This window comes from Hyperolius riggenbachi, chromosome 8 (assembly GCF_040937935.1).
Source record: "Hyperolius riggenbachi isolate aHypRig1 chromosome 8, aHypRig1.pri, whole genome shotgun sequence".
NCBI lineage: Eukaryota > Metazoa > Chordata > Amphibia > Anura > Hyperoliidae > Hyperolius > Hyperolius riggenbachi.
In genome coordinates, this window is record NC_090653.1 from 152,899,631 (window position 1) to 152,926,015 (window position 26,385).

Sequence of the window (26,385 nt, forward strand, 5' to 3'; positions counted from 1 at the left end):
AATCATCCCAACATATAAATAGAAAGAAATAAAAAACATAGCGTAATACTGCTTTCCTCCAATAACTCCTTCACCAGAAGAACTTTACACCGTGTGCCTTTAAGGATCACCTTTTTGAGATTTTGGAGGATATCTAGGGTGAGTGCGGGCACATTGGGGGGCTGTGTCCCGGCACAGGTGATTGGAAGGTGATCCTTAAAGGCACACGGTGTAAAGTTCTTCTGGTGAAGGAGTTATTGGAGGAAAGCAGTATTACGCTATGTTTTTTTATTTCTTTCTATTTATATGTTGGGATGATTGTCCTGGACTAAGGAGCCAGTTTTCTGGAATACGGTGGACCCTGAGGAACCAGTCTGAGGACTTTATTGGAAACTTGGTGTGAGACTGTATACTCCTGTGTTTTTGAGACAGAGAGCGCGTATATAACTCTAATTTATATTGGATTGTATCACACTACTTTATTACACAAACCATCTAGTGTTATTTCATATCCTGAAGCACATACTCAATTTAGGTTTTACAGTTTAGTTTGTGTGATTACTAGGGGGACTAGGGAGGGAGAGAGACTGTCACTGGTGCTGCTGCAGGCCTGCAGCCAGCAGCTAGGCCCTGTGCCTAGGCAAGGCAGCCTGCCCTGCTCTGTGCTCTAGTCTCTATTTACCTTACCTGTGCTCTCACCTGTCCTACTCTACTCCTGTACTACTACTACTACTACTTCTGTGTTAGATAGATTTGTACTATTTTGTAGTTAGCAAGGCCCAGCTTTACTGCTATACCTGTCCTGATGTATTTGCTCTCTGTAATCTAGTCACAGCTGTTCTATTATTTAGCTAGATTCTTCTATTGTTTAGTTAGTAGTACTGTAGTGCACTGTACTCTAGTCTGTGTATAGGGACCGTCCGTCACCGCATTACTTAGGGTCTTTGTGTGCGCAGTGCACGTCTGCGCTGTCCGCACCCTCTCGTTAGTGCTACACCTGTCCTATTGTTTATATATTACTTCTATTGTGTATTTGCTGACTTGTACTGTAGTCTGTGTATAGGGACACCGTCAGTCAGCGTCAGCTAGGGTCTTTGTGTGCGCAGTGCGCACTCTCTCGTTAGCGCTACACCGATCTCTGCTGTAGAGTACACCTGTCCGTCACCTCACACACCCACCACCACCAGTCCCACCCCATTAAAGTACCCCACTTGTCCCACCCGCCTTTACATACATAAGTTGTTGTTTTTTTCATTTGTATAATATTAAAAATATACAATGTCTGGCACTGGCAGCCGCGGTTCGGGCAGGGGCAGCAAGGGCATCGCCAAGAGAGGAGGTCGTGGGCGTGGCAGCCGCGCCACCACCACCATGCGCAGTTCTGCGTCTGCACCAGTGGCTATTCCACCATTAGCCACTGGCCGTGGACGCCTTGGCCGCCCAACAGCTGGGAGTCACGCTGCAGAGACGCAGCAGCGTGTGGCCCAGATGGTCCTCCCACCGCCAGGTCGTAGCCGTCCTATTGAGAAGGACGCAGACGCTGTGGTGGAACTGATGGTGGATGAGCAGGCCACCATTAGCTCTGGAACCGAGTCCTCCACCCCCGCCACCACTCCTGTTCACAAGAGCAGCAGCAGCCGACCAGCACTGCCTGGGGAGCAGGAGGAGGAGGAGGAGTGCAGTTCTCCAGCCCCAGCGGGCGACATCAGCACCCTGCCACTCAGCACCATGTTATCCCCAAGCGCAGTGGGGTTATGGAATGCTGTTGCGGAAGAATTGGCGGAGGAAGGAATGCTCATGGGCACTTTGGGGGATGATGCTTTGGACAGTCAGACAGTGGTGACTGTCCATCCGCCCATGCATGCAGAGGGGGAGTTTGGGGGATCCCAGCAGGACATGTTTGCGAAGGGGGAGGATGATGATGACAGGGTGAAGGACAAAGACAAAGACCGGGTGCCAGGTCCTGGGAGTGGGGATGTCATCAGCTCTGAGGAGGAGGAGGAGGATGATGCATCTGCGGGCTTTGCTAGAAGGATCAGCATCGCAGGCATGGGCAAGATCACAAGTGGGCGTGGTATGCAGGCCACACAGCGCGCTGATCAGGAGACGAGTTCTGCGCTCTGCCAGTGCCACCACCAGCCGCACCAAGAACCCCCCCCCCCAACCACCACAGGGAGACCAGCGGCAGCAGCACCTTCCAGCCGAAGGAGCAACTTCACCTCCCCAATATGGAATTTTTTCACCCTTCCATATTTGGAGTGCAAGTATGCCACCTGCAACCAGTGCCGCAAGCAGCTCAGCAGAGGGAAGGAGCCCTCTGCGTTTGGCACCACCTCTCTGCTCAACCACCTTGCAGGTAAACACTTTCACGAGCATGAGGAGTTCGTGAAGTTGAAGAAAGCTGGCAGTGACAGTGTCAGACCCACAACCACTGCGATGCCACACTGAGGCCTGTTCTGGCAGCCAGTCCTCAGTGGCCTGCTTTGCTCCCTCCACTGCTTCCCGTGCCAGCAAAAGGCCTTGCCAGACCCTGCTCAGCGACACCTTCCAGGGGGTGGTCAGGGTTCTGCCTCCCAGCAGCCGTCGCGTGCGGCAGCTGAACGGCTTGCTGGCACGGGCCATGTGCTCCCAACTCCTGCCTTATTCCCTTGTGCAGGAGGGGAGCGACATGCGTGCGCTCCTGATGTGTGTAGCCCCCGATTGGCCAATCCCCAGCCGACATTTTTTTGCACGCACGGCCATCCCTGCACTTCACTGCTCTGTGATGGCCAATGTCGGGAGAGGGCTGGAGCACGCGGTGGGTCAACGGGTCCACGTCATCATGGACTCATGGAGCAGCCGGTTTGGGACAGGCCGCTATCTGTCCTTCACCGCGCATTGGGTCAGCTTGGTGGAAGGGGGTGAGGGGGGAGCAGCATCGGGCACTGTCAGAGCAGCAGCACCAACAACGCAGTGGGTGGTGCCACCATGCAGGGTCAGCGGAACAGCAGCAGGTTCCTCTGATCCGCTTCGATCCTCCGGCACACCAGCCCAAACCCCCTGTCTCAGCAGCAGCGTGAAGCCCCGCCACTGCCAAGCGCTGCTGGAATTGGTCAGCCTGGGGAAGACCAAACTGACGGCGAACCACGTCCTGGCCAAACTCCGAGAGCAGGAGAGGAATTGGCTGACCCCCAGAGGCCTCAGAGTCGGAGAGGTGGTGTCCGACAATGGGGCAAACCTGGTTGCTGCCATCAGCAGGGGAGACCTGACCCACATCCCCTGCCTGGCGCACGTCCTGAACCTGGTAGTCCAAAAGTTCCTGCAGACCTACCAGGGGATGGACAGACTCCTTGAGGCAGCAAGGAAGGTCGTGCGTCATTTCTGGCTCTCGCCTGCAGCCGTAGCGAGCCTGAAAGAGGTGCAGAAGGAGCTGCACCTGCCACAGCACCGGCTCATGATCGATGTTCCAACTCGCTGGAACTTCACCCTGGCGATGTTGGAGCGTCTGGTTGAACAGAGGCAGGCTGTCAGCCAGTACCTTGCACGTGCAACAGTTGCCTCCATCACTGCAACTGGGCGTGCCGCCACCAACCTCCCGTCCATCATCTCCACAGAGGACTGGGGGCACATGCAGCAGGTGTGCTCAGTCCTGGCACCCTTCCTGCAGGCCACCAACATGGTCAGCAGGGACCATGCAATGGTGTGCGAGTGGGTCCCCTCGGTGTGTGTGCTGGACAGGGCCCTGTATGCACTGGTGGAAGAGGGAGCGGCAGCCTTGGACCAGCAGGAGCTGCAGGCAGCTTCACAGGCCACTTCTGAGGAGGAGGAGGGCTTGGAGTTGGTGGAGGTCCCTGACCTTGCTGCTGATGAGAGGGAGCAGCAGAGCGCAGCTGGACTGGTGCGGGGGTGGAGAGAGGATGAGGTGGAGGAGGGAGAGGAGGACAGCAATGTCGGCTCTGGGGCTGCCGATGATGTGCCAACAGACGTGGCCAGACTCTTCCCAATGGCAGCGCACATGCTGAGGTGCCTGCGCAAGGACCCAAGGGTGATCCAGATGAAGCACAGGGAGGACATCCGGATCTGCATGATGCTGGACCCACGTCTGAAGGGGAAGCTCAGCCAGTTCCTGCCTGCAGGAGGAGACCGTGCGCAACAAATGAGGGATTTGCAGCTGTCCCTTGTTGAGCGCTTGGAGGAAGCCTTCCCTCAGACATCCACCCCCACTGTCCAGCCAGCACAGAGGCAGTAGCAGGTGCCTGCATCCACCAGCAGCAAGCGCACGCGCACCACAGACCTGCTGTCTCTGACCTGATCTGAGGAGGAGCCTCGGTGCTGCGTTGGCTCCCCTGTTCGCGTCCGCTGCCGCAGGGACTTCGGAGGTCTTCAGGAGCACTCGGGCTTCCGGAGACGGGCTTCTCCATGCTACGCACGCGCGAGTGCGTCATACAGGGCGCTTGCGCATGCGTAGTATGGAGCGGCCCGTCTTCGGGAGCCCGAGTGCTCCCGAAGGCTTCCGAAAGCTCCCTTCGGCTGCGGAAGTGGCAGTATTTGACCGAACTGGTCGAATACTGTCACGGGGGATCCTGCGCGGGACCGGGCACCGGGAGAGGAGAGGGAAAGCTCATTAGGACCGAGCCTTCTCTCTCCTTAGGTGAGTATCTGACTTTTTGATTTTTATAATGGTAAACATTCACTTTAAGGAAGGAGGGAGGGATATAGTAATAATAATAAAAAAAAAAAGGTAAATGTATTAGAAAATACAAACATGCCGGCAGAAATCAGAGCCCACCAACAGAAAGCTGGGCAGAAAAAGGAGGGGGGGGGATTACTTGTGTGCTAGGTTGTGCGGCCCTGCAACGAGGCCTTAAAGCTGCAGTGGCCTAATTTGTAAAAAATAGCCTGGTCACTGGGGGGGGGGGGGGGGGGGGGGGGGGGTCCTGAAGTGGTTAAAGTGTACCTGAGACGGATACATCTAAATCTGTGCCAACAAATTTGAGCGCAGGATAAAGCCGATAAACTGCTTACTCTGGTCATGAACAAGTCCCGGCGGTGCTAATTACTATTCCCCCCCCCCCCCCCCCCCCCCCCTCCAGGCCGCCATGGATAGTGGGGGAAAGGCATAATTCGGCTGCCAGCTATTGCTTGCGGATGAATTACACTGTTTTTAAGCAATTTGGGCTCTCTTTTTCCAGCACACAAATTAGCTTCTGAGCGCTGCTGTAGCTGTAATTCACAATACGGTCTGTGGTGCGGATAAATTTGCCAGCGGCAAATTGTTCTGCTCCGTCTGAGACAAAAGGTTTGAAAAGTTGTATACATACCTGGTGCTTTCTCCAACTTCCTCCACGCAGATCGCCCCCAATGCCGCCGTCCTCCTGGATGGTCCGGTAGATGCCCCATTTTCAACCCTTCCATCTCAGGTTTACTTTAAAGAGACTCCGTAACAAAAATTTCATCCTGTTTTTTTATCATCCTACAAGTTCAAAAAGCTATTCTAATGTGTTCTGGCTTACTGCAGCACGTTCTACTATCACCATCTCTGTAATAAATCAACTTATCTCTCTCTTGTCAGACTTGTCAGCCTGTGTCTGGAAGGCTGCCAAGTTCTTCAGTGTTGTGGTTCTGTGATGCATCTCCCCCCTCCAGGCCCCTCTATGCACACTGCCTGTGTATTATTTAGATTAGGACAGCTTCTCTCTTCTCTCTTATCTTTTACAAGCTGGATAAATCCTCCTCTGAGCTGGCTGGGCTTTCACATACTGAGGAATTACATACAGGCAGAGCTGTCTGCACTCTGCAGGAAGAAACAGCCTGACACTTCAGTGGAAGATAGCTGCAGGGGGAAAGAAACACACAAATGATCTCTTGAGATTCAAAAGGAAGGGTGTATACAGCCTGATTGTGTATGGATGTATTTTCTATGTGTGGACATACTGTACATCAACCTACTTCCTTTTTTGGTGGCCATTTTGTTTGTTTATAAACAAACTTTTTAAAACTGTTTTTAACCACTTTTAATGCGGCGAGGAGCGGCGAAATTGTGACAGAGGGTAATAGATGTCCCCTAACGCATTGGTATGTTTACTTTTGTGCGATTTTAACAATACAGATTCTCTTTAACCTATTTTGGTTTCTGGACGTAGAAACTACGTCCAGAAACCATGTGCGCTACCGCACGCCCCCGCGGCCGATCGCGCGCGTGCACGCGCACTCCCGGCCGCGGATTCGGTAGTCAGGGAATCAATGTATCGGACTATGAAGTCCGATCACTGATTCCTCTCCCCCGCTGAAAAAGCGACAGCTTCTCTCGGAAGCTGCGCCTTTTCTGGCCATTCACTTCCTGATGCGCCACTCTAAGCGTATGTTACGCTTAGAGTGACGTCATGTAAACAAACTCATGGCCGCCATCTTGTGGCCAAAAAGTAATACTACACCTGAAAATAGAAATGAATTAAAATCAACACACATTTACATTATAAATCTATTGTTTACCCCCCACCCTCCCAAAACTACCCAAATAAAATGTTTACTATAAATAAAAAAAACCATTACAATAAAAAAAAAAAAACATGTAAATATTTACCTAAGGGTCTAAACTTTTTAAATATCAATGTAAAGATGAAATATTTCTATATTTTTTTTATTTTAAACTTGTTAATAGTGATGGATGCAAAATGGAAAAAATGCACCTTTATTTCCAAATAAAATATTGTCGCCATACATTGTGATAGGGACATAATTTTAACGGTGTAATAACCGGGACATATGGGCATATACAATACGTGAGTTTTAATTATGGAGGCATGTATTATTTTAAAACTATAATGGCTGAAAACTGAGAAATAATGAATTTTTCCATTTTTTTCTTATTCTTCCTGTTAAAATGCGTTTACAGTAAAGTGGCTCTTAGCAAAATGTACCCCCCAAAGAAAGCCTAATTGGTGGCGGAAAAAACAAGATATAGATCAGTTCATTGTGATAAGTAGTGATAAAGTTATAGGCTAATGAATGGGAGGTGAACATTTCTCTCGTGAAAACCACGGAACCTGAATGGGTTAAATTCCTAAGTTAGGTTTTTTTTTTATTTTTTTATTTTTTTATATTCACATTGTATGGAAATATTCTAATTTGCAATACAGTTTTGGGTTGTTATTGTGCGTTGTTTATAACCCATTTTTGCATTGTTAATTGTTGTATTACCTGACTGGCTGGGTATGCAATACTGACTTGCTGTATTAATGTCCAATGCAGAATGTTTAGACTGAACAGCAGTCTATGTTGTATCCTAATTCTTCCTCTATCCAGTCATCACATTAGGAAGTCAGAGAAGAACTGGGAAGAGAGGCCAACTATGCCTTTCCTCTTAGCATAAGACTGACTCTAACTATCTCCTGCCTGTGATGAGCAGAGTGAGGAGGTGGGCATGCAGCTCTATACTTTACACAGATTACTGTCTGCATTTTTATTGGAGTGTTTTTCTTTACATCCTGCCCCTGGGTCCTCTATTATAACTTTGTAGATTCAGTAGTAAAACTGTTAATGGAAATGAGATGGAGGAGAAAAAAAAAGTAAAAACTAGATCTAAAACTCCATATGCACTGGGTTCTGTGCTGAAGTAGCCAGTCGGACCATTATTATTAAAAATGTAACATGTGTACAGCCTCCCCAAAGTTAAACATCGTCATTCCTTTTCTTCCATCCTCCTTAGCATCACAACACCTTGTAGGGCTGCAGTCTTGCAACATCTCTGTACAGCACTTGGCTTCTGAACGATTCGTTGCCTGAGGAACCGAGTCTCAATTCAGTGTGTGTGTGTGTGCTGGGGACCTCCCCTTCCTTAGGCCTGGTTAAGCTTAGGCAGCCAGTGCTATATCCTCATGTGGGTCACCATTCCACGCAATCATATAAACAATAAATGCAAAGGAGGAATTCAAATGGCTCAATAAGCTTGCATTTATCAAATCAAATAGAGGGGCCCTGTGCTGGACGTGTGGGCTGTGACAGGAATCTGGTAAGCCTCTGGAACAATTCAGAGGCTTCCTATTACTGAGGTAAATATCTAACTTTATTCACCCTCACTTCATGTTACCTTTAACTTGCGTATCACAGTAAAGTATTGGCACACAACTGTTTTTCATAAAAATAACTATGTAGGAATGTAACAACTGAGTTTAACTTGTCACCTATGTTTGCAGGTTGCTCCAGAGGAGTTTAAAATCAGTATTGGTCGTGTGAATACCTGCTTGAGGAAGAATCTCCCTCTCAATGTGAAGTGGCTGCTATGTGGCTGTATCTGCTGCTGTTGTACGCTGGGCTTCAGTTTGTGGCCTGTTATATGCCTGAATAAAAGGGTCAGTAATCACAAATTGTTCAGCTTGAAAGTGGTTGTCTTTACTTTAGGCTAAGTATATATTTCCACCACCTCTATTTACAAGGTGAAATTGAAGTCATAAGACATATGAGACACATCATGTTGAGGAAGCAGCTGCATCTCGATGCCCCATATTCCTCCCTTTGAGTCCTTTGTGGGTGTAGCCATGTGTTGGACCATGGTGCTATTTCAAATGTATTGCTTATAGTGAACGGTTACAAAACACCAATTAGAGAAAATCATTGGACTGCTCTTTCATTTTCTAAGTAAAGGCATTTAAAATAATTACAGCAAACCTGTGTTGGGGAGCAGAAGCAAAATTTAGATACCTCCGTAGCTGTAAACCTTCAGTGGCTTGCTGTCTTCCCCTGCTCTAGCACAAGAACTTCTCTTCTTCTTCTGGCACTTCCGGGTGTGAATGAGTGCATCTCTGCTTGGCATGCGTGAGTAACGTCTGCGCGCACCCAGTAGGACGAAGGTGTTCATGGATAGCGTTTTACCTCTGTGCATAAGCGCTTAGTTTTACTGGGTATGCGCGCACGCATGGCCATTTCAGATGAGCTTGTCCATGGCAAGATTGTGGCCACAAGAAGCCTCTTCTCAAATAGAAATGGAATTGTGGGCTGTAAGAGCAACTTGGAAGCTTCTGGACTATCCAGGGGTCTCCTACTTCTGAGGTAAGCATTAAGATTAAATCATGTATTTAACGTCAGTTAAATTATGGTTATTTACATTATTAGTCTAATTCATGGTTTTCAAATGTCATGTTACTTGCTACACTAATGTCAAAGGAAAAAATGCTGCTTGCATTTTATGGTCCATGACCTTTCCCTGTAGGCTCTTTCACGCTCCTGGGTTTTTTGTTTGTGTCGCTATGCCACCACCTTTGTTCTTGATACTCTATACCAACCACTGACAAAAGCTTAAAACTATGTATATCGTATTTAATACAAAATAAAATGGGGACAGAATTCCAATTAGTGGAGCGCTGGCCCATTAAAGTCCAATTCCAATAATTTTTTTAAAATTTTTTATTACATAGTGATGAAAAGTTTAAAGGACCACTATCGCAATGTAAAATGCATATAAACTCGTACAAATAAGAAGTACATTTTTTTTCCAGAGTAAAATGAACCATCTTGCTGTCACTTACAGTAGGTAGTAGAAATCTGACAGAACTGACAGGTTTTGGGGTAGTCCAACTCTTCCTGGGGGATTCTCAGCATGGCCTTATTCTTCATAAAGACACTCCCTTAAAGAGAACCCGAGGTGGGATTTAATTATGTTACTGGGGCACAGAGGCTGGTTGTGCACACTAAGACCAGCCTCCGTTGCCCCATGGTGTGCCTCCATGTCCCCCCTGCGCGCTGCTATCCACCCCCCCCCCCCCGCAGTGCTGGCGACACGCAGCGCGTCGCCAGCACAATGTTTACCTATGCGCTGTCAATCAGCGCCGCTCCCCCGCCTCCTCCGCATCGCCGCTACCCGCCCGCGTCACTTCCCTCCTATCAGCGGGAGGGAAGGGACACGGGCGGGTAGATCCGATGCGGGGGAGCGGCGCTGACAGACAGCGCTTAGGTAAACATTGTGCTGGCGACACGCTGCGTGTCGCCAGCACTGCGGGGGAGGGGGGGGGTATAGCAGCGCGCAGGGGGGACATGGAGGCACACCATGGGGCAACGGCTCTGTGCCCCAGTAACATAATTAAATCCCACCTCGGGTTCTCTTTAAAAGCATTTATACAAAGATGCTGGCCAGCCTCCCTACTTGCTGAAAACTATTTTGGCAGTTGGATGGAGCAACTGCCATGCACTAAGTGCTTTTGAAAATAAAGAAAACCCTGAGAAGCCTCCATGAGTAGATGGGCTACTCCAAAACCTGTTGGTTCTGTCAGATTTCTGCTACTTACTGTTAGTGCTCGTTCACACTAAGGACGTTTTTTCCCTTTTTTCAAGTGCAGGCGATCTTCAAAATCGCCCTAGAAATGGATGTGCAATGATTCCCTACGAGAGAGTTCACATCTGAGCGGTTTGTTTCCGATCCACTCAGCAAAGCGGTGCCTGTACTTTTTTTTTTTTTTTTTTTAATTTATTTATTTATTTTTTTGGCGATTCTGCCTCAATGGAAGGTATAGAAAAAAAATTCAAAAAACGCTCACAAAATCGCTTTGTGCAGCGATTGAGTTTGCGTTGTTAATAATAAATACATTGTATGTATTATTTTTCAGGTCAAAGAGCAGGGCTGTGGAGTCGGAGTCGGGCAATTTTGGGTGCCTGGAGTCGGGAAAAAATGCACCGACTCCGACTCCGACTCCTAATGAATTTGTAACTGTAATTAAAATAGAAAATATGATAAAATGTTCTATTTCTCAGATAATAGTCATTAAAAATAATGTATATATACAGTATATATACAGTAATAGCTGTGCTTAGTCCACAAAAATGAAATAAACCAATCAAAATTAGTTACTTGTGCTGCTTCAATAAAGCAGTCCCCGTATTTTTAAGGTCAGATATACATATCTGATTGTGACTGTATATATGATGTGTACACAGGAATCTCTTATATATACTAAATAACATCTATGCTGTAAGAATAAAGCCTGATGTGTAGCTGTGTCACTAATAGAGATGGTCAATGAGATGGAAATAATTCTGCACTGATGCTGATTTATGCAAATGTATGCACTCCCTTTGCTGATGAAATCAAATAATTTGATATGTTGTTAAAATTTGGTTTGGTGACTACAAATTAAAGGGTACCTGAGACGGATGAAAAGTAAAGTTTTATACATACCTGGGGCTTCCTCCAGCCCCCTTCAGGCTAATCAGTCCCTCGCTGTCCTCCACCACCCGGATCTTCTGCTATGAGTCCTGGTAATTCAGCCAGTCAGCGCTGTCTGGCCGCATGCCGCTCCCACAGCCAGGAACATTCTGCACCTGCGCAATAGTGCTGCACAGGTGTAGTATGCTCCTGGCGGCGGAGTGTGTGCATGCGCACTACGCCCGACTGGCTCAAGTACCTGGACTCATAGCAGAAGATCCAGGTGGCGGAGGACAGTGATGGACTGATTAGCCTGAAGGGGGCTGGAGGAAGCCCCAGGTATGTATGAAACTTTAATTTCATCTGTCTCAGGTTTACTTTGTTACACAGTAGTACTATTCTCTACATATGCACTCCCCACAGAGCTGCAGGGAATCCACTGAGAATGCTGTGCACATTGAACACAGAGGTGTTGTCTGTCACCCATAAACCTTGTTCAGATTGTGCATGAATAATGTGTAAGAGAGGAAGAATCTCCTCATTCCCTTGCAGAGTACCTGCACATCATTCTTACATGTACCCACAGTTACATTGCCTAGGGCCTGATAGATGTTCTTTGTTCCGGTTTGTACCTTTTACAAGTACTCTTACCAAGGACTAGTTTTAGTCTAAAGGGAATAAATATAGTAGTCTACATATCCTTCTCACTTCAGTTGTCTTGTAAAATTCCTAAGCGTTGGCAGTTAAGAGACGAATTTCATGTTACATACTTTTAATCAACAAAATTGTAATATGCAAATTAGAGGAGTCGGAGTCGAGGAGTCGGAGTCGGTGGAATCCTAAACTGAGGAGTCGGAGTCGGTGGATTTTTGGACCGACTCCACAGCCCTGTCAAAGAGTTCACTTCCTGACTTGCGTCAGGGAATAAATAAAAAAACAAGGCTCTGGAAAAACGCTTAGAAAATCGCTTTTAACACACCACCCACCCAAGCGACGGGAATCACAAAAAAAAGTCGCTTCAAAAATTGCCCAGCGCTAACTCAATCGGAACACAATGTGAACAAGGCCTAAGAGACAGAAACATAGGAGAAAAGTAATTTGTCTCATTTTACTCTGGAAGAAATGTACTAATTGTTTGAATGTATTTTAAAATTTACAATTTTCGAGATAGTGGCTCTTTAAGGAACCTTTGGGAGATTATATTGTTTTCTGCATCCCTGCTGAAAGAATTCTCCTCACTGTGTTAAGAAAGACCTCTGTTATGGTTGTAATAATCCCCCACCACCCTTCTAAGAGGTATTTTTCTAACTTCCTGTCACAACAGGAAGTTATGCAAATTGTCATAGATGAAGATACAGGACACCAATGAAAATCCAGAAGCAGTTGTAACAGCTTAGTTTACTATTCAAAACTGATCATCTCTTTTCTTGAAATTGTTCTTTATGAAATGTTATGGTGTACAACATGTTATGGTGTACAACATATAACCTCTCTTGAATTAAAAATCCAGTCCTGTGAATTCTGGAGGATTGACATTTAAATTCTGAAATTTCAAGTTGTTCACTTAGTACAACTACCATAGTTCCTTTTCTTCTACCCATGCTAGATAATGGTGACATCTCGCATCTTTGTCTTACATTCCTATTTTAGAGTGTAGTAAAACAGTTGGAGAAATATGGTTAAAAAGAAATGTGGGGTTTTATAGTGTAACTCGTTGAACTGTAACTCCAGTCACAGAAATAGTACAGTACAGCTTTAAATTTGGCCATGCTGAAATTCTACAGCTTATATATGTTATTCTGTATGCCATGCCCGTTTTTAGGGCCGTGCTGGGCCTGCCGGCGCCCGGGGCGCTGTTGGGAAGGGGGGGCGCTATAATGGAAGGGGGAGCCGGAGCCGCAGGGAGGGCAGCCCGACCTCTCCCTCCCTCCCCTCTCCCGGGCCACCCTCCGTGCTCCCCCCTCAGATGCAGAGCGAGCAGCCGGGAAGTGCTGTTTACAACTCACCTCCCTGGCTCCAAGCGCTGCTCTCTCGCCGCTGGTCTGTCTATCTGCATAGATGCGGATACACACGCTGCCATGCTGCTTCCTGTTTAGCAGGAAGCAGTGTGTGTATCCGCATCTATGCAGAGAGAGGAGACAGACCAGCGGCAAAAGAGCAGCGCTTGGAGCCCGGGAGGTGAGTTGTAAACAGCGCTTCCCGGCTGCTCGCTCTGCATCTGAGGGGGGAGCACGGAGGGCGGCCCGGGAGAGGGGAGGGAGGGAGAGGTCGGGCTGCCCTCCCCGCGGCTCCAGTTCCCCCCTCCATTATAGGGGACAGCTAGCTATCTAACCTATCCTGGGGGCAGCTACCTATCTAACCTATACTGGGGGGCACGTACCTAATCTAACCTACGCTGGGGGGCAGCTATCTATCTAACCCATACTGGGGGGCACGTACCTAATCTAACCTACACTGGTGGGCACCTACCTATCTAACCTACACTGGGGGGCACCTACCTAATCTAACCTATACTGGGGGGCACCTACCTAATCTAACCTACGCTGTGGGGCAGCTACCTAATCTAACCTATACTGGGGGGCACCTACCTAATCTAACCTACACTGGGGGGCAGCTACCTAATCTAACCTACACTGGGGGGCAGCTACCTAATCTAACCTACACTGGGGGGCAGCTACCTATCTAACCTACACTGGGGGGCAGCTACCTATCTAACCTACACTGGGGGGCAGCTACCTAATCTAACCTACACTGGGGGGCAGCTACCTATCTAACCTACACTGGGGGGCAGCTACCTATCTAGCCTATACTGGGGGCACTTATCTAACCTGTATTGGGGGCACCTACCTAGCTAGCCTATACAGGTGGCCACTATACTGGCTACCTATATTGCAGGCACCTACCTAAATAACCTATACTGGGGGCACCTACCTATCTAACCTATGCTGGGGGCAACTATTCTGGCTACTTATATTAGAGGCACCCACCTAGCTAACCTGTACTGGGACACCTACCTATCTAACTTATACCGGGGCGCCTGCCTATCTAACCTATACTGGGGACAACTATACTGGCTACCTATACTGAAGGCACCTACCTGGCTAACCTATAGCGGCAACTATACTGGCTCACCTATGCCTGGCTACCTATACTGGGGGGACCTATACTAAGTGCAACTAGACCTGGCTAACCTATACTGCGGGCACCCATACCTTGCTCGGGGGGGGGGGGGGGGTCACAATTTTTACACCCTCGCCCTGGGTGCATTTTAGCCTAGAAACTGCACTGCTGTATGCCTTCATGTGCAGGGCTGTGGAATCTGTGCAGCTCAGTTTGATTCCTCCGACTCTTCTAATTTGCATAAAACAACCTTGTTGAGTGAAAGTATGTAACATAAAATGTATTTCATCACTGCCAAAGCTTAGGAATTTCAAAGCTATATGGCATCTGCTTTTGGGAATAATAAGCTCCTGCCCTGGAAGCTGACACCCTACCCTGTCAGCCACCCCAGCCTATCATTGCCAGCGTGATTGCCCCAACGCTTCATCTGTAGGATAAGATTTACCAGAGCCCCATGTCAGCCGGGTTACAGCGTGTAGCCCTGCCTCCTTGCAGAAAAAGGCATCTACCCTTTTTATACCTGATATAGAAAAGACCAGGGCCATTTTCTGCAAGTAGGCAGATCTATGCACAGTGTGTGGGAAAATTCTTGTTGGAAGTTTTAAGCATTAGCGTACCTCCTGGTTTTTTTTTTTAATATATGTACACCAGAGATGCATTTTAACTAAACTTAGGATATAGCTGTAGAGTAGCTGTTAAAGAGAACCTGTACTGAGTAAAATTATTTAAAATAAACACGAGGTAACTTCAAATGAACATTACATAGTTACCTTGCCATCAGTTCCTCTCAGAAGCTCACCATTTTCTTCTTACAGTGATCCCTTCCAGTTCTGACAACATATTGTCAGAACTGAAATATATCAGTTGCTGTCAGTTATATATCAGTTGCTGTCAGTTACAGCTGAAAGGAGAACTGATATGTCCATGTTTCCCTATGGCTCAAGTGGGCGCTGTTACAGTTTAACTGTTTGCTGACCAGGAAGCTGTTATGGGGTAATAGCCATTTTCAACATGGAGGACGGAGAATTCCATTGATCAGAGTGGACAAGCAGGACGCAACAGAGGAAAAATAGATTGAGGAGTAGACTACACAGGAGGTTAGGATGACTTGTGTATGTTTATTTTGACTTTTAATTTTCAGTTCAGGTTTTCTTTAAAGAGACTCTGAAGCCTCTTAAAAATCCTTTTTTTTATTACACAATCCTGTTTAACACATTAGCCCCACCTAAACCGCCGCATCCCCATGTCTGTAATCTATCTAAATCCCCCCCCCTAACTCCCCCCTCCCTCTCCCCCACAAAATCCATAACTTTCTTGGTCGTGGATTTTGCTGCTGTTGGAGGCAGAGCTATGAAAATGTATTGCTGGGTTTGTATTAGCTGTAACAAAGAAATGTTTTTCTTTAAAGGTTATTATGCTGTTGCTTATCTCTGTTGGAAACTAATTCTTATCAAATTATATTAAATGAACAATTATTTGAAAAGGCTGTTCCCCTCTAAATGAGTTGCTAACAGTTTCTGCTTTAAGTGGTGCAGAGGAAGGGTTGTTCTTATAGAGATCTATATGTTTTAAAGAGAACCTGAACTGAAAATAAAAAGTAAAAATAACCTTACACAGGTCATACTTACCACCAATGTAGTCTAATACTCAATCTCTTCCTCCTCTCCTGCGTCCCATTTGTCCACTGTGATCAATGGAATTCTCCATCTTCCATTTTAAAAATGGTCATTACCCCATAACAGCTTCCTGGTCAGCACACTGTTAAACTGTAATATCGCCCACTTGCGCCATAGAGAAACATGTACATTGCCTTGCACATTCAGTTGTAACTGTCAGCTGCTGATATACAACTGCAATTACAATTTGCAGCTACGTCATGTGTTTATTTAAATTAATTTTACTCTGTTCAGGTTCCTTTTAAGCTCTTTAAAGTATACGAAGAAGCAGCTACTTAAAGAGAGTCTAAAGCGACAAAAAAATTGCTATTTTTACCTGCCCCTGGTTTTTCCGCTGGAATGCAGCTTTTCATGTCTCCTCATACTACTTATGGAAACTAGCAGGTAAAAATAGCAATTTTTTTGTCGCTTCAGAGTCTCTTGATCAGTTAAGAAGGGCTGTGTTTCAGAAAAAAAGGCATTAAAACCTTAAACTTACATTATCAAGTTGCAGTGAGCATTTCCTCATGAGGGATATTTTAGATTTCAAAACTAGTATTTCTAGCTAATGTTGGTGTTCGAATTCGAAAACCTGGATTCTCCATTCATTTGCGGTATACACTGCGCTTTACATGACATGCTACGTCCTTCTTCCAATTGACAGCTATGTTGGGACATCGATCTTCGGCAGATTCTAACACAGTGATTTGCACACTGATATTTGCAGTAACATTTCCTGGGGATGAATCAACATTTTCAGCTTATTTTTTTTTTATTCGGTCTAAATTCAGATATCCTAAGTTGTGGTTTCTGTGCCCCAATTCTCACCACTCCCATCTCCTCCTTCACTCAGTCCTCTTTGCTCTATACACTCCACTCAACAGATTACATGCCAGGAAGTCAGATCAGAGAATTTCTAGTAAAAGAAACAGTTGGAAGAATACTAACTGGTAACTGGCTTTTTAGGCCTCACTGGAAATGTCTGCTCCTCACCAGTGAGGCTCACCTCATTGTTTGGCAATGTTTTCTGTATAATATTGTTTGCAATAATTAAAGTGTTCAATGATCGATTTTTGCTGATTCTTTTGTTTTGTAGACAAGGAGATCCATTCACAAACTTTTAGACTGGGAGAATAACAGATTATATCACAAGGTAAGTACACAGTAGAAAAGTACCCACATGATTAAACTGATAGCATACAGAAGCCTTTAAAGTGTATGTATGAGGGGAAACATAAGTTATATTCTCACCTTTATGTTCTATAGAATTTTCAGACCCTCCAGGCTCCTTACTGCGTCTGGCGTTCCCTCTGTTTTGCAGCTGTATGCCCTCTTCATAGCTGACTGCAAATTTCTCCCTCCTTTCCCCATGTATGGTGCTTCTGCATGGTTTGGCACAGAAGCCATGACTGAGAGCCTCTTGGACATGCACATTTCAGAAAGAATTGGAACTGTGTATGCCCAAGATGCTCTGTCATGACTGCTAAACACAGCTGTGCGAGAGTGAGTACAGAGGTGGCACAGGGATGGACAGCAGCAAGAGTGAGGGGAGACCGGATGCGATAAAGACCCTAGAGAGGTCCAAGTCCAAACAGGCCTATAGATCATGGAGGTATGTTTCTTTCTTTAATTTTCCCCTCTTGTGTTTTCTTTTAAGTGTGCCTGAGGTGACATGATGAGATAGACATGTATGTACAGTGCCATGCATACACATAACTAGGCTGTGTTCCTTTTTTTTTTTCTTTTTCTGAAAGAGTTAACATTCAGGTATGCATCTGACAGTTTCTCTCTAGTCGGGACCTAGTCAGACTATTGTGTAACCCTCACTGATAGAAATTATAGCCGTATAACTTTTTATGGGCAGAGAACGACTTCTGAGTACAGAGGATCGATAAAAAGATGTCCATAGTCAATATATTTTAGCTCTGGGACACAAAGAACGTGTCACTGAGCAAGGGCAGTAAAACTTTTTAAAACTACTTTTTACGTTTTAAACATAAAGTTGAACTTGAGGATACCTATAAAAGTAATTTTTAGGAGGTTAGATACAATTGTTTATCTCATATGTTCATTTTCACCTCAGGTTCACTTTGATTTAATTTTTCGCCATTATTATTTTATTCTTCAGCTTGGCTTGCACTGGAAGTTGAGTCGAAGGAAATGTGAATCAAACAATATGATGGAATATGTGAGTATTACTTTATTGTATGCATAAATAAATCAGCAGCAAGGAACTGGAAAGGTATACTTGCTTAAGTTAATTTTAGTAAATTAACGTAGTCCCCCTGCCTGGCCTCCAAACACTCCCCCTCCCCAGATAGCAAAGTAAAAGTTTATCTCTTAGAGCTCTTTCACACTAGAGGCTGCGGTAGAAAAGGCTGAAAGTCAGCCTTTTGCTTAACGCCAATACATAGCGTTTTCAAAGCGTTTTCAAAGCGTTTTACAGCTCATATGAAAACGTCCCTTTTTTTTTTTTTCTATAAAAATAAGTGAACAAGTCAGCTGTAAAACGCTTTGAAAATGCTGAAGTTGGCGTTTTCCATTGACTATCATTGAAACGCCAACAGCCAACTTCGGCTGTAAACAGCCCTGAAAAAGCTCCTGGGAGCGTTGAAACGCAACGCTCCAAAACGCCGAGTTAGATGTGAAAGGTTAAATGAAAGTCTATGGACTTTAATTTTACCTTAGAAAATGCCAACTTCGGCTGTGGCGTTAAAACGCCGAAAAAGTCCTATGGTGTGAAAGGGCCCTAAGGAGAATCTTGAAAAGTATCAGAATTGCCAGAGAAGAACACAAGGATGTTGTGCATGCAGACAACTAATGGCATTTGTGGTATTATTTGTCAGATTTATTGGATAATTATATGAAAAGTATCTAAATAATGTGTAGCTAATACCAGGGCTGTGGAGTCGGTACAAAAATGATCCAACTCCTCAGTTTATGAAACCGTCGACTCCGATTCCTTAGGGCCCGTTTACACTTAATCAGTTGGTATGTGTTAGTGTGCGTTAGTATGCGTTGGTACGTGTTTTTTCCCTTAGCAGTGCTTTGTGAAACTGTGTGAACTGTGCCATAGGAAAACCTGGACAATACTTTGAAAATCAGTTTTCTTTCAGTTTTAACTGAGACCAACTGATTAAGTGTAATAGGGGCCTTAGGCCCTATTTACACTTAAAGAGCACCTGAACTGCAAATAAAAAGTCAAAATAACCATACAAATGTCATACTTACCTCCCACAGGGCCTACTCCTCAATCTCTTTCTCTTCTACCGTGTCCCATTTGTCCACTGTGATCAATGGAATTCTCTGCCCTCCATTCTAAAAATGGCCATTACCCACTAACAGCTTCCTGGTCAGCACACTGTTAAACTGTAATATCACCCACTTGAGCCATAGGGAAACATGGACATTACCTTGCACATTCAGTTGTAACTGACAGCTGCTGATATATAACTGACAGCAACTGGTATATTTTAGTTCTGACAAAATATTGTCAGAACTGGAAGGGATCACTGTAAAAAGAAAATGGTGAGCTTCTTAGAGGAAGTGATGGTGAGGTTAGTATGTAATATTCATTTGCAGCTATATCATGTGTTTATTTTAAATATTTTTTACTCGCTTCATGTTCCCTTTTAATCAGTTGCTCTCTGTTATAACTGAAAGAACAACTGATTTTCAAAGTAATGCCCATGTTTACCTATGGCACAGTTCACACGTTTTAACTGAAATATTTTTAACAATGCACTGCTGTGCAGAAGAAAAAAAATGCGTACCAACTGATTAAGTGTAAACGGGGCCTTAGTCTAATTTTTACAAAGGTTATGGATTTGGTTCAAAAATCATCCGACTCCTCAGTTTATGAAACTTCCGAATCCACAGCCCTGGCTAATACAATTGAACAACCTGGCATGCACCTTTTTATTGTGAAATATTTGGATATACAGTAAGGGCCTGTACACACTGCTGTGCTTGCGCTGCGTTTTTAAAAACGCATGCGTTTTTAAAATCGCAAGGTCTTTTGAAAAAGAATGAAAATCGTGATGACTTGTACACACTGGTGCGATGCGTTTTTAGAAAAACGCAATCGCAGTGCCTGCTGCGCTTTTTTAAGCGCAGCGCATTAAAAACGCATTAAAAACGCATGCGCTTGCGTTTTTGCCTGCGTTTTTCAGAAGTCAGTATCCCAGAAGACTCTGCAATCTCCTGATTCCTGTTGAAATGTAAACTAGAAAAAAAAAAGTATTCTTTAGCCAATCAGCAATTACAAGAAAAACGCAAACGCACAAAAAACGCAGGCAAAAGCGCATGCGTTTTTAAAACTACATGCACTTTAAAGACGCATGCACTTGCGATTTTGCTTGCGTTTTTCAGTGTGTACAGGCCCTAATGCTTTAAGGTGCCCACTAATGATATAATCTGGATTGTACAATCTTACCACTTCTATTTAATTGAGGTACGACCTAAAATATCCATTCCAAGTATTCTCAGTTTACCCTTCTACTAAATAGATTTGGTAAGATTGTACAATAAAGATTTTGCAGTTATTAAATTCTAACACCCGTTCTGATCTTTCCCCCAGGTTATACTTATAGAATTCGTACCAAAGTATCCAATATTTCGACCAGACTGAAGATGGCATCCCAGCTTAATTTCATAGTATTTTGTTACCTGTCATTCCTACACTCAGTGCCTTTATAGATGGTTTTTGGAAAGAAAAGGTATACTACTACTGTGTTTTAAAAACACAACAGGGGGACTTTTTGTACAACAGTACAGCACCCTAATAGCTTCTGTATTTTTTACATGTAAAAAAACAAAAATTTGCACACTTATTTTTTTTTTATGTTAAGGGAAGCGTTCTGTGTTGCACTTTTTTGTTTTTGCCTGTGCAATGCAAGTGTCAGATAGCAGACTTTGCCGATACCACTTCACAGTGCCGGGATTAATGTTCTGTGGACGCTCATTCATGTATATAGTTGTAATTAAACATACATCAGTGCTGCTTTAACTCTAGCTTAATGCCTTACTGTACCTGCATCTACTATTGCAGCTTATAAGTTCAGTTTTCTGCCACTTGTACAAAATAACATCTACCTGTACACCTGTGCCCTATAAGCTGAGATAAGCAGCCTGTTCCCCTGTTCCTGCTATTCTGGCAGGAATTGCTGGGTTTCAAAGCTCAAGAAATGCAGAGTGTCGCCTAATGAGTCTGATCTGTATGTACATACCTTTAATGATATGGTTACGCAGAGATCTGTGGTATACCAACACGTCAGAAAGCTATATCGAAAGCTGAAATAGATTTAACCAAAAAACTGTAAATATTGCATTTTTTTTTCAAACCTGCAAGTGTTATACTTATGTTTACAGAATGTAATATAACTGTTACATTATTGCCAATGATTCTAGGTAAGATCTAAATGTACATGTAGGCATCCTTTGATTGTATGAACCATTTTACTTTTTTCAACTTAAGAAACCTGTCTGCATTGTTTTGTGTTGCTGGTGTACCAAGCATTTTTATATAATTTAAGCCATAATTGGATGGTATATGTGGCAGACAGACTTGCACTTTTACAGATATGTTTATGTATTGGGAGCAGCCCATTTCTTTGCCATGCTGATGTTTAAAGCTGGACTCCAGGCCCAAACAAATGAGAAAAAAATATACAAACTCATCTGGTATCATGCAAGTATAGTTTTATTTTAAACCCCTACCTAACAGTATATAGTTTAAATTTTACTACATTACTATTAGTAGCCTGCTTATGAAAATAAAGAGCAGTGTAGTGGCTAATAAATGTGCTGCTGCTTTTCGCTATCCAGTCAGCAGGCTGGGAAGGAGGTCATGTGACTAGGACATGTCACCAAGTTGAAAATGGTAGAAGGGTAATAGCTCATGGAGCTGCTTATTATGTCTGTTCTGTATGGATAGTTGGACTGTCTGAATCACACAACAGCATGAACAGAAAACAAACTTTTATGGCAGTTCAGAAATTGTATGCTTGCTATATTTGGCTGCTTCCCTGGAGTTTAGCTTTAACACACAATCTTGTTTTGTCTGTTTTAACATGCACTGTGGGGCAGATAAAGAAAAGTAGTCGAAAAATTAGGGCTGTTTTTTATTTTTTTTGTTTGCTTTTTATGGCACATTTTTGGGGGCCATGAGAATGCATTGCACCTGTCCGGCAGGACTACAAGCATTTGTCCTGTGACCCTGCACAAGCCTGGATGTGCTAACCATTTTTTTAGGAAGCTGGGTTTGGGTTGTCCAGTTTGGCCGATTATGGGTAGTGTTGCATACAGTATCAACAAATAATGTGCATGTGAACAGCTTGATGCAGCAATTTATCTGCACAGTAAAGGTGCCCATATTAATATGAAAGTGTGACTGCATAATAATCCCATTTTTGTTTCTACAGTCACACAAGTGGCATCCCTTCTGCCTGGCAGTAATGCTTCTAAAGCCTGTAATCTTTACAGGTGTCAATGTGAATGGCCAATTTGAGGTTACTCTCTGGAGTTCAGCAGCCTTGCTCCTGATTGTGAAGCCATGGCATACATGGAAGTCCTATGTTTACTTTCCTCTATACATTTCTTCAGAATAGGCACCTGACATTAGTGTTCATATTGTCATGTTCTATAAATAAAAGTACCCTCAGAAACCAACTTCATTTACAAACCACCTGGAACCATTGATGGTCTTCATTTTCACTGTAATACATACTGGCCTTATAGAAAACACAGATGTAAAGGAAACTGCTTCCATTGGAGGTGCCAAGGCTTATATATTTAAGTTCTTTATTTTTTACCAAATATGAGTTAATAAGCTGAAAACAATTTGCTTGATGTGGCAACAATACAAACTACCACCAAAATGTTAATTTGAAGGCCCCAAGCAAGTGGTTAGTTGATAAGGAATTGCATTGTTTACGTACATTGCCACAATATTTTTTGCTACATATTTGTATGAACTGTGTTTTCAGATAAGCGTTTAGACATACAGACTATAGTGTTTACCCAGAGGCGGCACCAGCACTTACTTTGTCGAGTGCAGCCTCTTTTTCTGTACAGCACTTCATATCCTGAAACATGACTATTAGATGCATTGTAACCACAGCTTTTGCAAGTTGCCAGTAAATTTTGATAGTACTTGATACAAATACTAGTGTGCATTTTCTAAGGTGCAACCCAGTGCTGTCCAGATTATTGAAGTGGAGAATGTGTTCAGGTTACCAGGGAAGTTTTAACAGTTAAACTTTAATGTTGTATTCACAGATGGTCAGTAAGATGCAGATTTTATGATGATTTAAATGTATGCAACTTGGAATTGAACACCTCAAATGCAGTAGTTGATGATTTTGATTGATCCAATTCCAAGCTGGATTAAATTGAATAAGATGCAACAATTTCCATTAATGCAAAACTGTTAGCGTAGTGCATAATTGACCATCTCTACCCGTAGTTCAGGTATTTGTTTATATATTATTTTTCTTTAGAACTGCATTTCACAAAAGGCAGATCACCAGTGATCTTTTCAACACTGCTTGAAATCCTGCTGCAATTCCTCAATCAACCTCCATTCAGCAGGATTTGCAGAACCAACTATGGTCCTGACTGTGGCCAGGCCTCCCGCCTCTCTAGTGACTGTCTGTCAGTTGACTGGGGGGGGGTGAGAAAAAGTCTACAGCGGGAGATCGAACCACCAGTGATTCCCTGCACCTGTGGGTTAAAAACAAGTGATTCTTCAATATAATTAACACAGGAACGTTTTTTTGTTTGTTGTTTTTTTTAAAGACTGCTTCTTTCAGAAAAAAACGAAATAAATATATGATTACTTATGATTTATAGATGTTCCCAGACTGTGTAGCCTTTGTTTGAACAGGCAAAGTTCTACAATGCGTTAAAGCAGACTTAAAACTTTCTTAATGTTCTGATGGGATATGTGAAGTATTTCAGGACTGTGCACTTAAAGATTGACATAAAATTGTCAGGCATTGTGGTCAATCTTCCTAGATAGCTTTGTATGTGCTACTACACAGTAGAAGAAATGAAAGGGTTTAAAATAGCCTGTACGGTTCTCTGCAAATCCAGTAACTTTTCTGAAAGTGCCATAAGGATAGTGAAGAAAACATGACTGAACCCCTGCTTCTGTGAAACGATATCGTCCTGCAGATGCTAGTTTACAAGTTCAGCTGCTCTGCTGCAGAAGAAACCCTGCTTTAACATTTATACCTGTTAGTTTCATTTAAACTAGCTGCAGGCTTCTTATACACTGCAACTCGCAATGTGATTCTGATCCGATTCTGGTGCCATTTTGATGCAATTTTCACTGGATGCAGGGAGCACAAGGAGAAAAAATGCAGCATGCAGGACTTTTTAAAATCGCATCAAAATTAGAATTGCATCAGGATCGTATGTAGTGTAAAAGAGCTTGAAGGAGGTTTTCTTTTATCAGCTTATTCACCTCTTTTAGTACCAGAGTTTAGCTTTGCCTTTATAGGACTCATGAATGGAGATAAACTGCTAATTCATTTTACCCCTCTCCCTTTTCTTTAGATGAGAAATGTAGCTATTGCTCATTTTCTTGCAAATATGACATCGTCATGTAACTCCGCCGAACTGCAATGTTCCTAATTTATGAAACATGTTCTAAAGGAAATTCTCTCAGCCTGCAAGGCTTTGACTGCAAGGGTAAAAAAGATTATCTAGCTGAAGGTTTGCACTGAGCACCAAAAACACTTTTTACTGCATGAGGCCCAGTGTGCTTAAGCTTTGCTCCCCTATAGTGAAATATATTTTTTTAGAAGGCAAAGATGGCTGATCTCGAAATTATAGGCACTACTATTCAGAAGAATTCACCCTCTGCTATGCAGGTTACACATTAGGCCTTTTGCACACTGGGCATGTTGCACTGCTTCGCTGAACTAAGTTGAGCCTGATTGCTTTTATAGTGTTTAGTAGAATGAGTGCTATAGATTATTTTGTAAGTGACTTAAATACTGTCTTTAGATGACTTGCATTAAATCAGAGCCTGCTCAGCATTACAGCAAGTTCTTGCACAAAGGCTAAAAATAACCAATCCTTGGCTAAGATGATCTGTCTGCACCGCACCGGCCAATAGGCTAGTGTGTGTACAGCTGCCCATGAAGGCATAATACCGGTAGTTTATCACTGTTAAGTGATACCTAAGTATGTTATATTCTTCTGTTCCCACACCGCAGGATGCCACTCACTGAGGCAACACCTGCCACTTCTCCTCTCCATTGAACAGTACATGTTGCTTAGCTATAGCTTATATATATCTGTCATCTCTACAGTTTTAATTCTCCGAAATGCCGCCCTAATGATCATTAACACTAATTCAGCGTGTAAGAGACTTATGACCTCCGGTAATATTTTCCTGCTAGATCGACACTCACTGATGGAGGAGGCTGCTTCCTATCAGGATGGATGTTCTTTTACTGCCTTTGCGCACCTTCAAACTTTTACCAGAATAGAAATAATTTTTCAGTATCTCTTAACTGCAAAATCAGCATTTGAGAAGTATTATTAACTTCCACACACAGACATGATTTAACAAGAGCAGAAATTGTAACGTCTGCTTTGTTTGTTTCCATAGTGTCCTATCCTTTATCTGTTTTCCCAGTTTGTAAAAAAGGCAACACAGACTGGCATGTGGGGTGCTGGCACGTACCATTACATTATTTCCTTTGCAGGATCTTTCAAGCTCAGTGCACGCAATATGCAAGTCTCCATTACATATTTTAAAGGAATACTGTAGGGGGATCGGGGGAAAATGAGTTGAACTTACCCGTGGCTTGTAATGGTCCCCCACAGACCTCCTGTGCCCGCGCAGCCACTCACCGGTGCTCCGGCCCCGCCTCTGGCTCACTTCTGGAATTTCCAACTTTAAAGTCAGAAAACCCCTGCGCCTGCGTTGCCGTGTCCTCGTTCCCGCTGATGTCACCAGGAGTGTATAGCACAAGCCCAGTATGGTCTGTGCCTGCGCAGTATGCTCCTGGTGACATCAGGGGAAGCGAGGACACGGCAACGCAGGCGCAGGGGTTTTCTGACTTTAAAGTCAGAAATTACAGAAGTGAACCGGAGGCGGGGCCGGAGCATCGGTGAGCGGCTGCGCAGGCACAGGAGGTCTGTGGGGGACCATTAGAAGCCCCGGGTAAGTTCAACTCATTTTCCCCCGACCCCCCTACAGTATCCCTTTAAGTTTTTAGGCAATCCATCAACTGATTGTACCCATTTGCAGGTTATCGAAGCAGGATGAAAGGGCGCAGGAACCCTTTTGGCAAAAACGACGCTGCCATAGGCGCCTATAGGAAAAGCCACATTTTTTTGGCATGATAGGGAAATTTGGGCTCATGGCAGCAGGCGCTGAATTTTACCTTCTTCCTGCAGATCGCGGCTTTTAGAATAGCTGCTATATGTGGCTGTGAAGGTTAGATTAGCAGCAAGAGGGGGCAATTTCCTCACAGGGTTGTGGGAAGAAAAATTGGCTTG

The 26,385-nt window shown here is 44.2% G+C and overlaps 1 protein-coding gene across 2 annotated transcripts in view; it reads left to right on the forward strand.

The window, feature by feature from the left end:
* The window catches only part of LOC137527131 (cysteine-rich hydrophobic domain-containing protein 2-like), a 43,067-nt gene extending 17,444 nt beyond the window's left edge, over window positions 1-25,623 (forward strand). For both annotated transcript variants that reach the window (XM_068247554.1, XM_068247555.1), the window contains exons 3-6: window positions 8,154-8,309; window positions 16,964-17,020; window positions 17,996-18,055; window positions 20,447-25,623. In XM_068247554.1, coding sequence (XP_068103655.1) covers window positions 8,154-8,309; window positions 16,964-17,020; window positions 17,996-18,055; window positions 20,447-20,497 — 324 coding nt within the window. In that variant the 3' untranslated portion in view covers window positions 20,498-25,623. The remainder of the gene's footprint in view (window positions 1-8,153; window positions 8,310-16,963; window positions 17,021-17,995; window positions 18,056-20,446) is intronic.
* The last annotated feature ends 762 nt before the right edge of the window (window positions 25,624-26,385 follow it).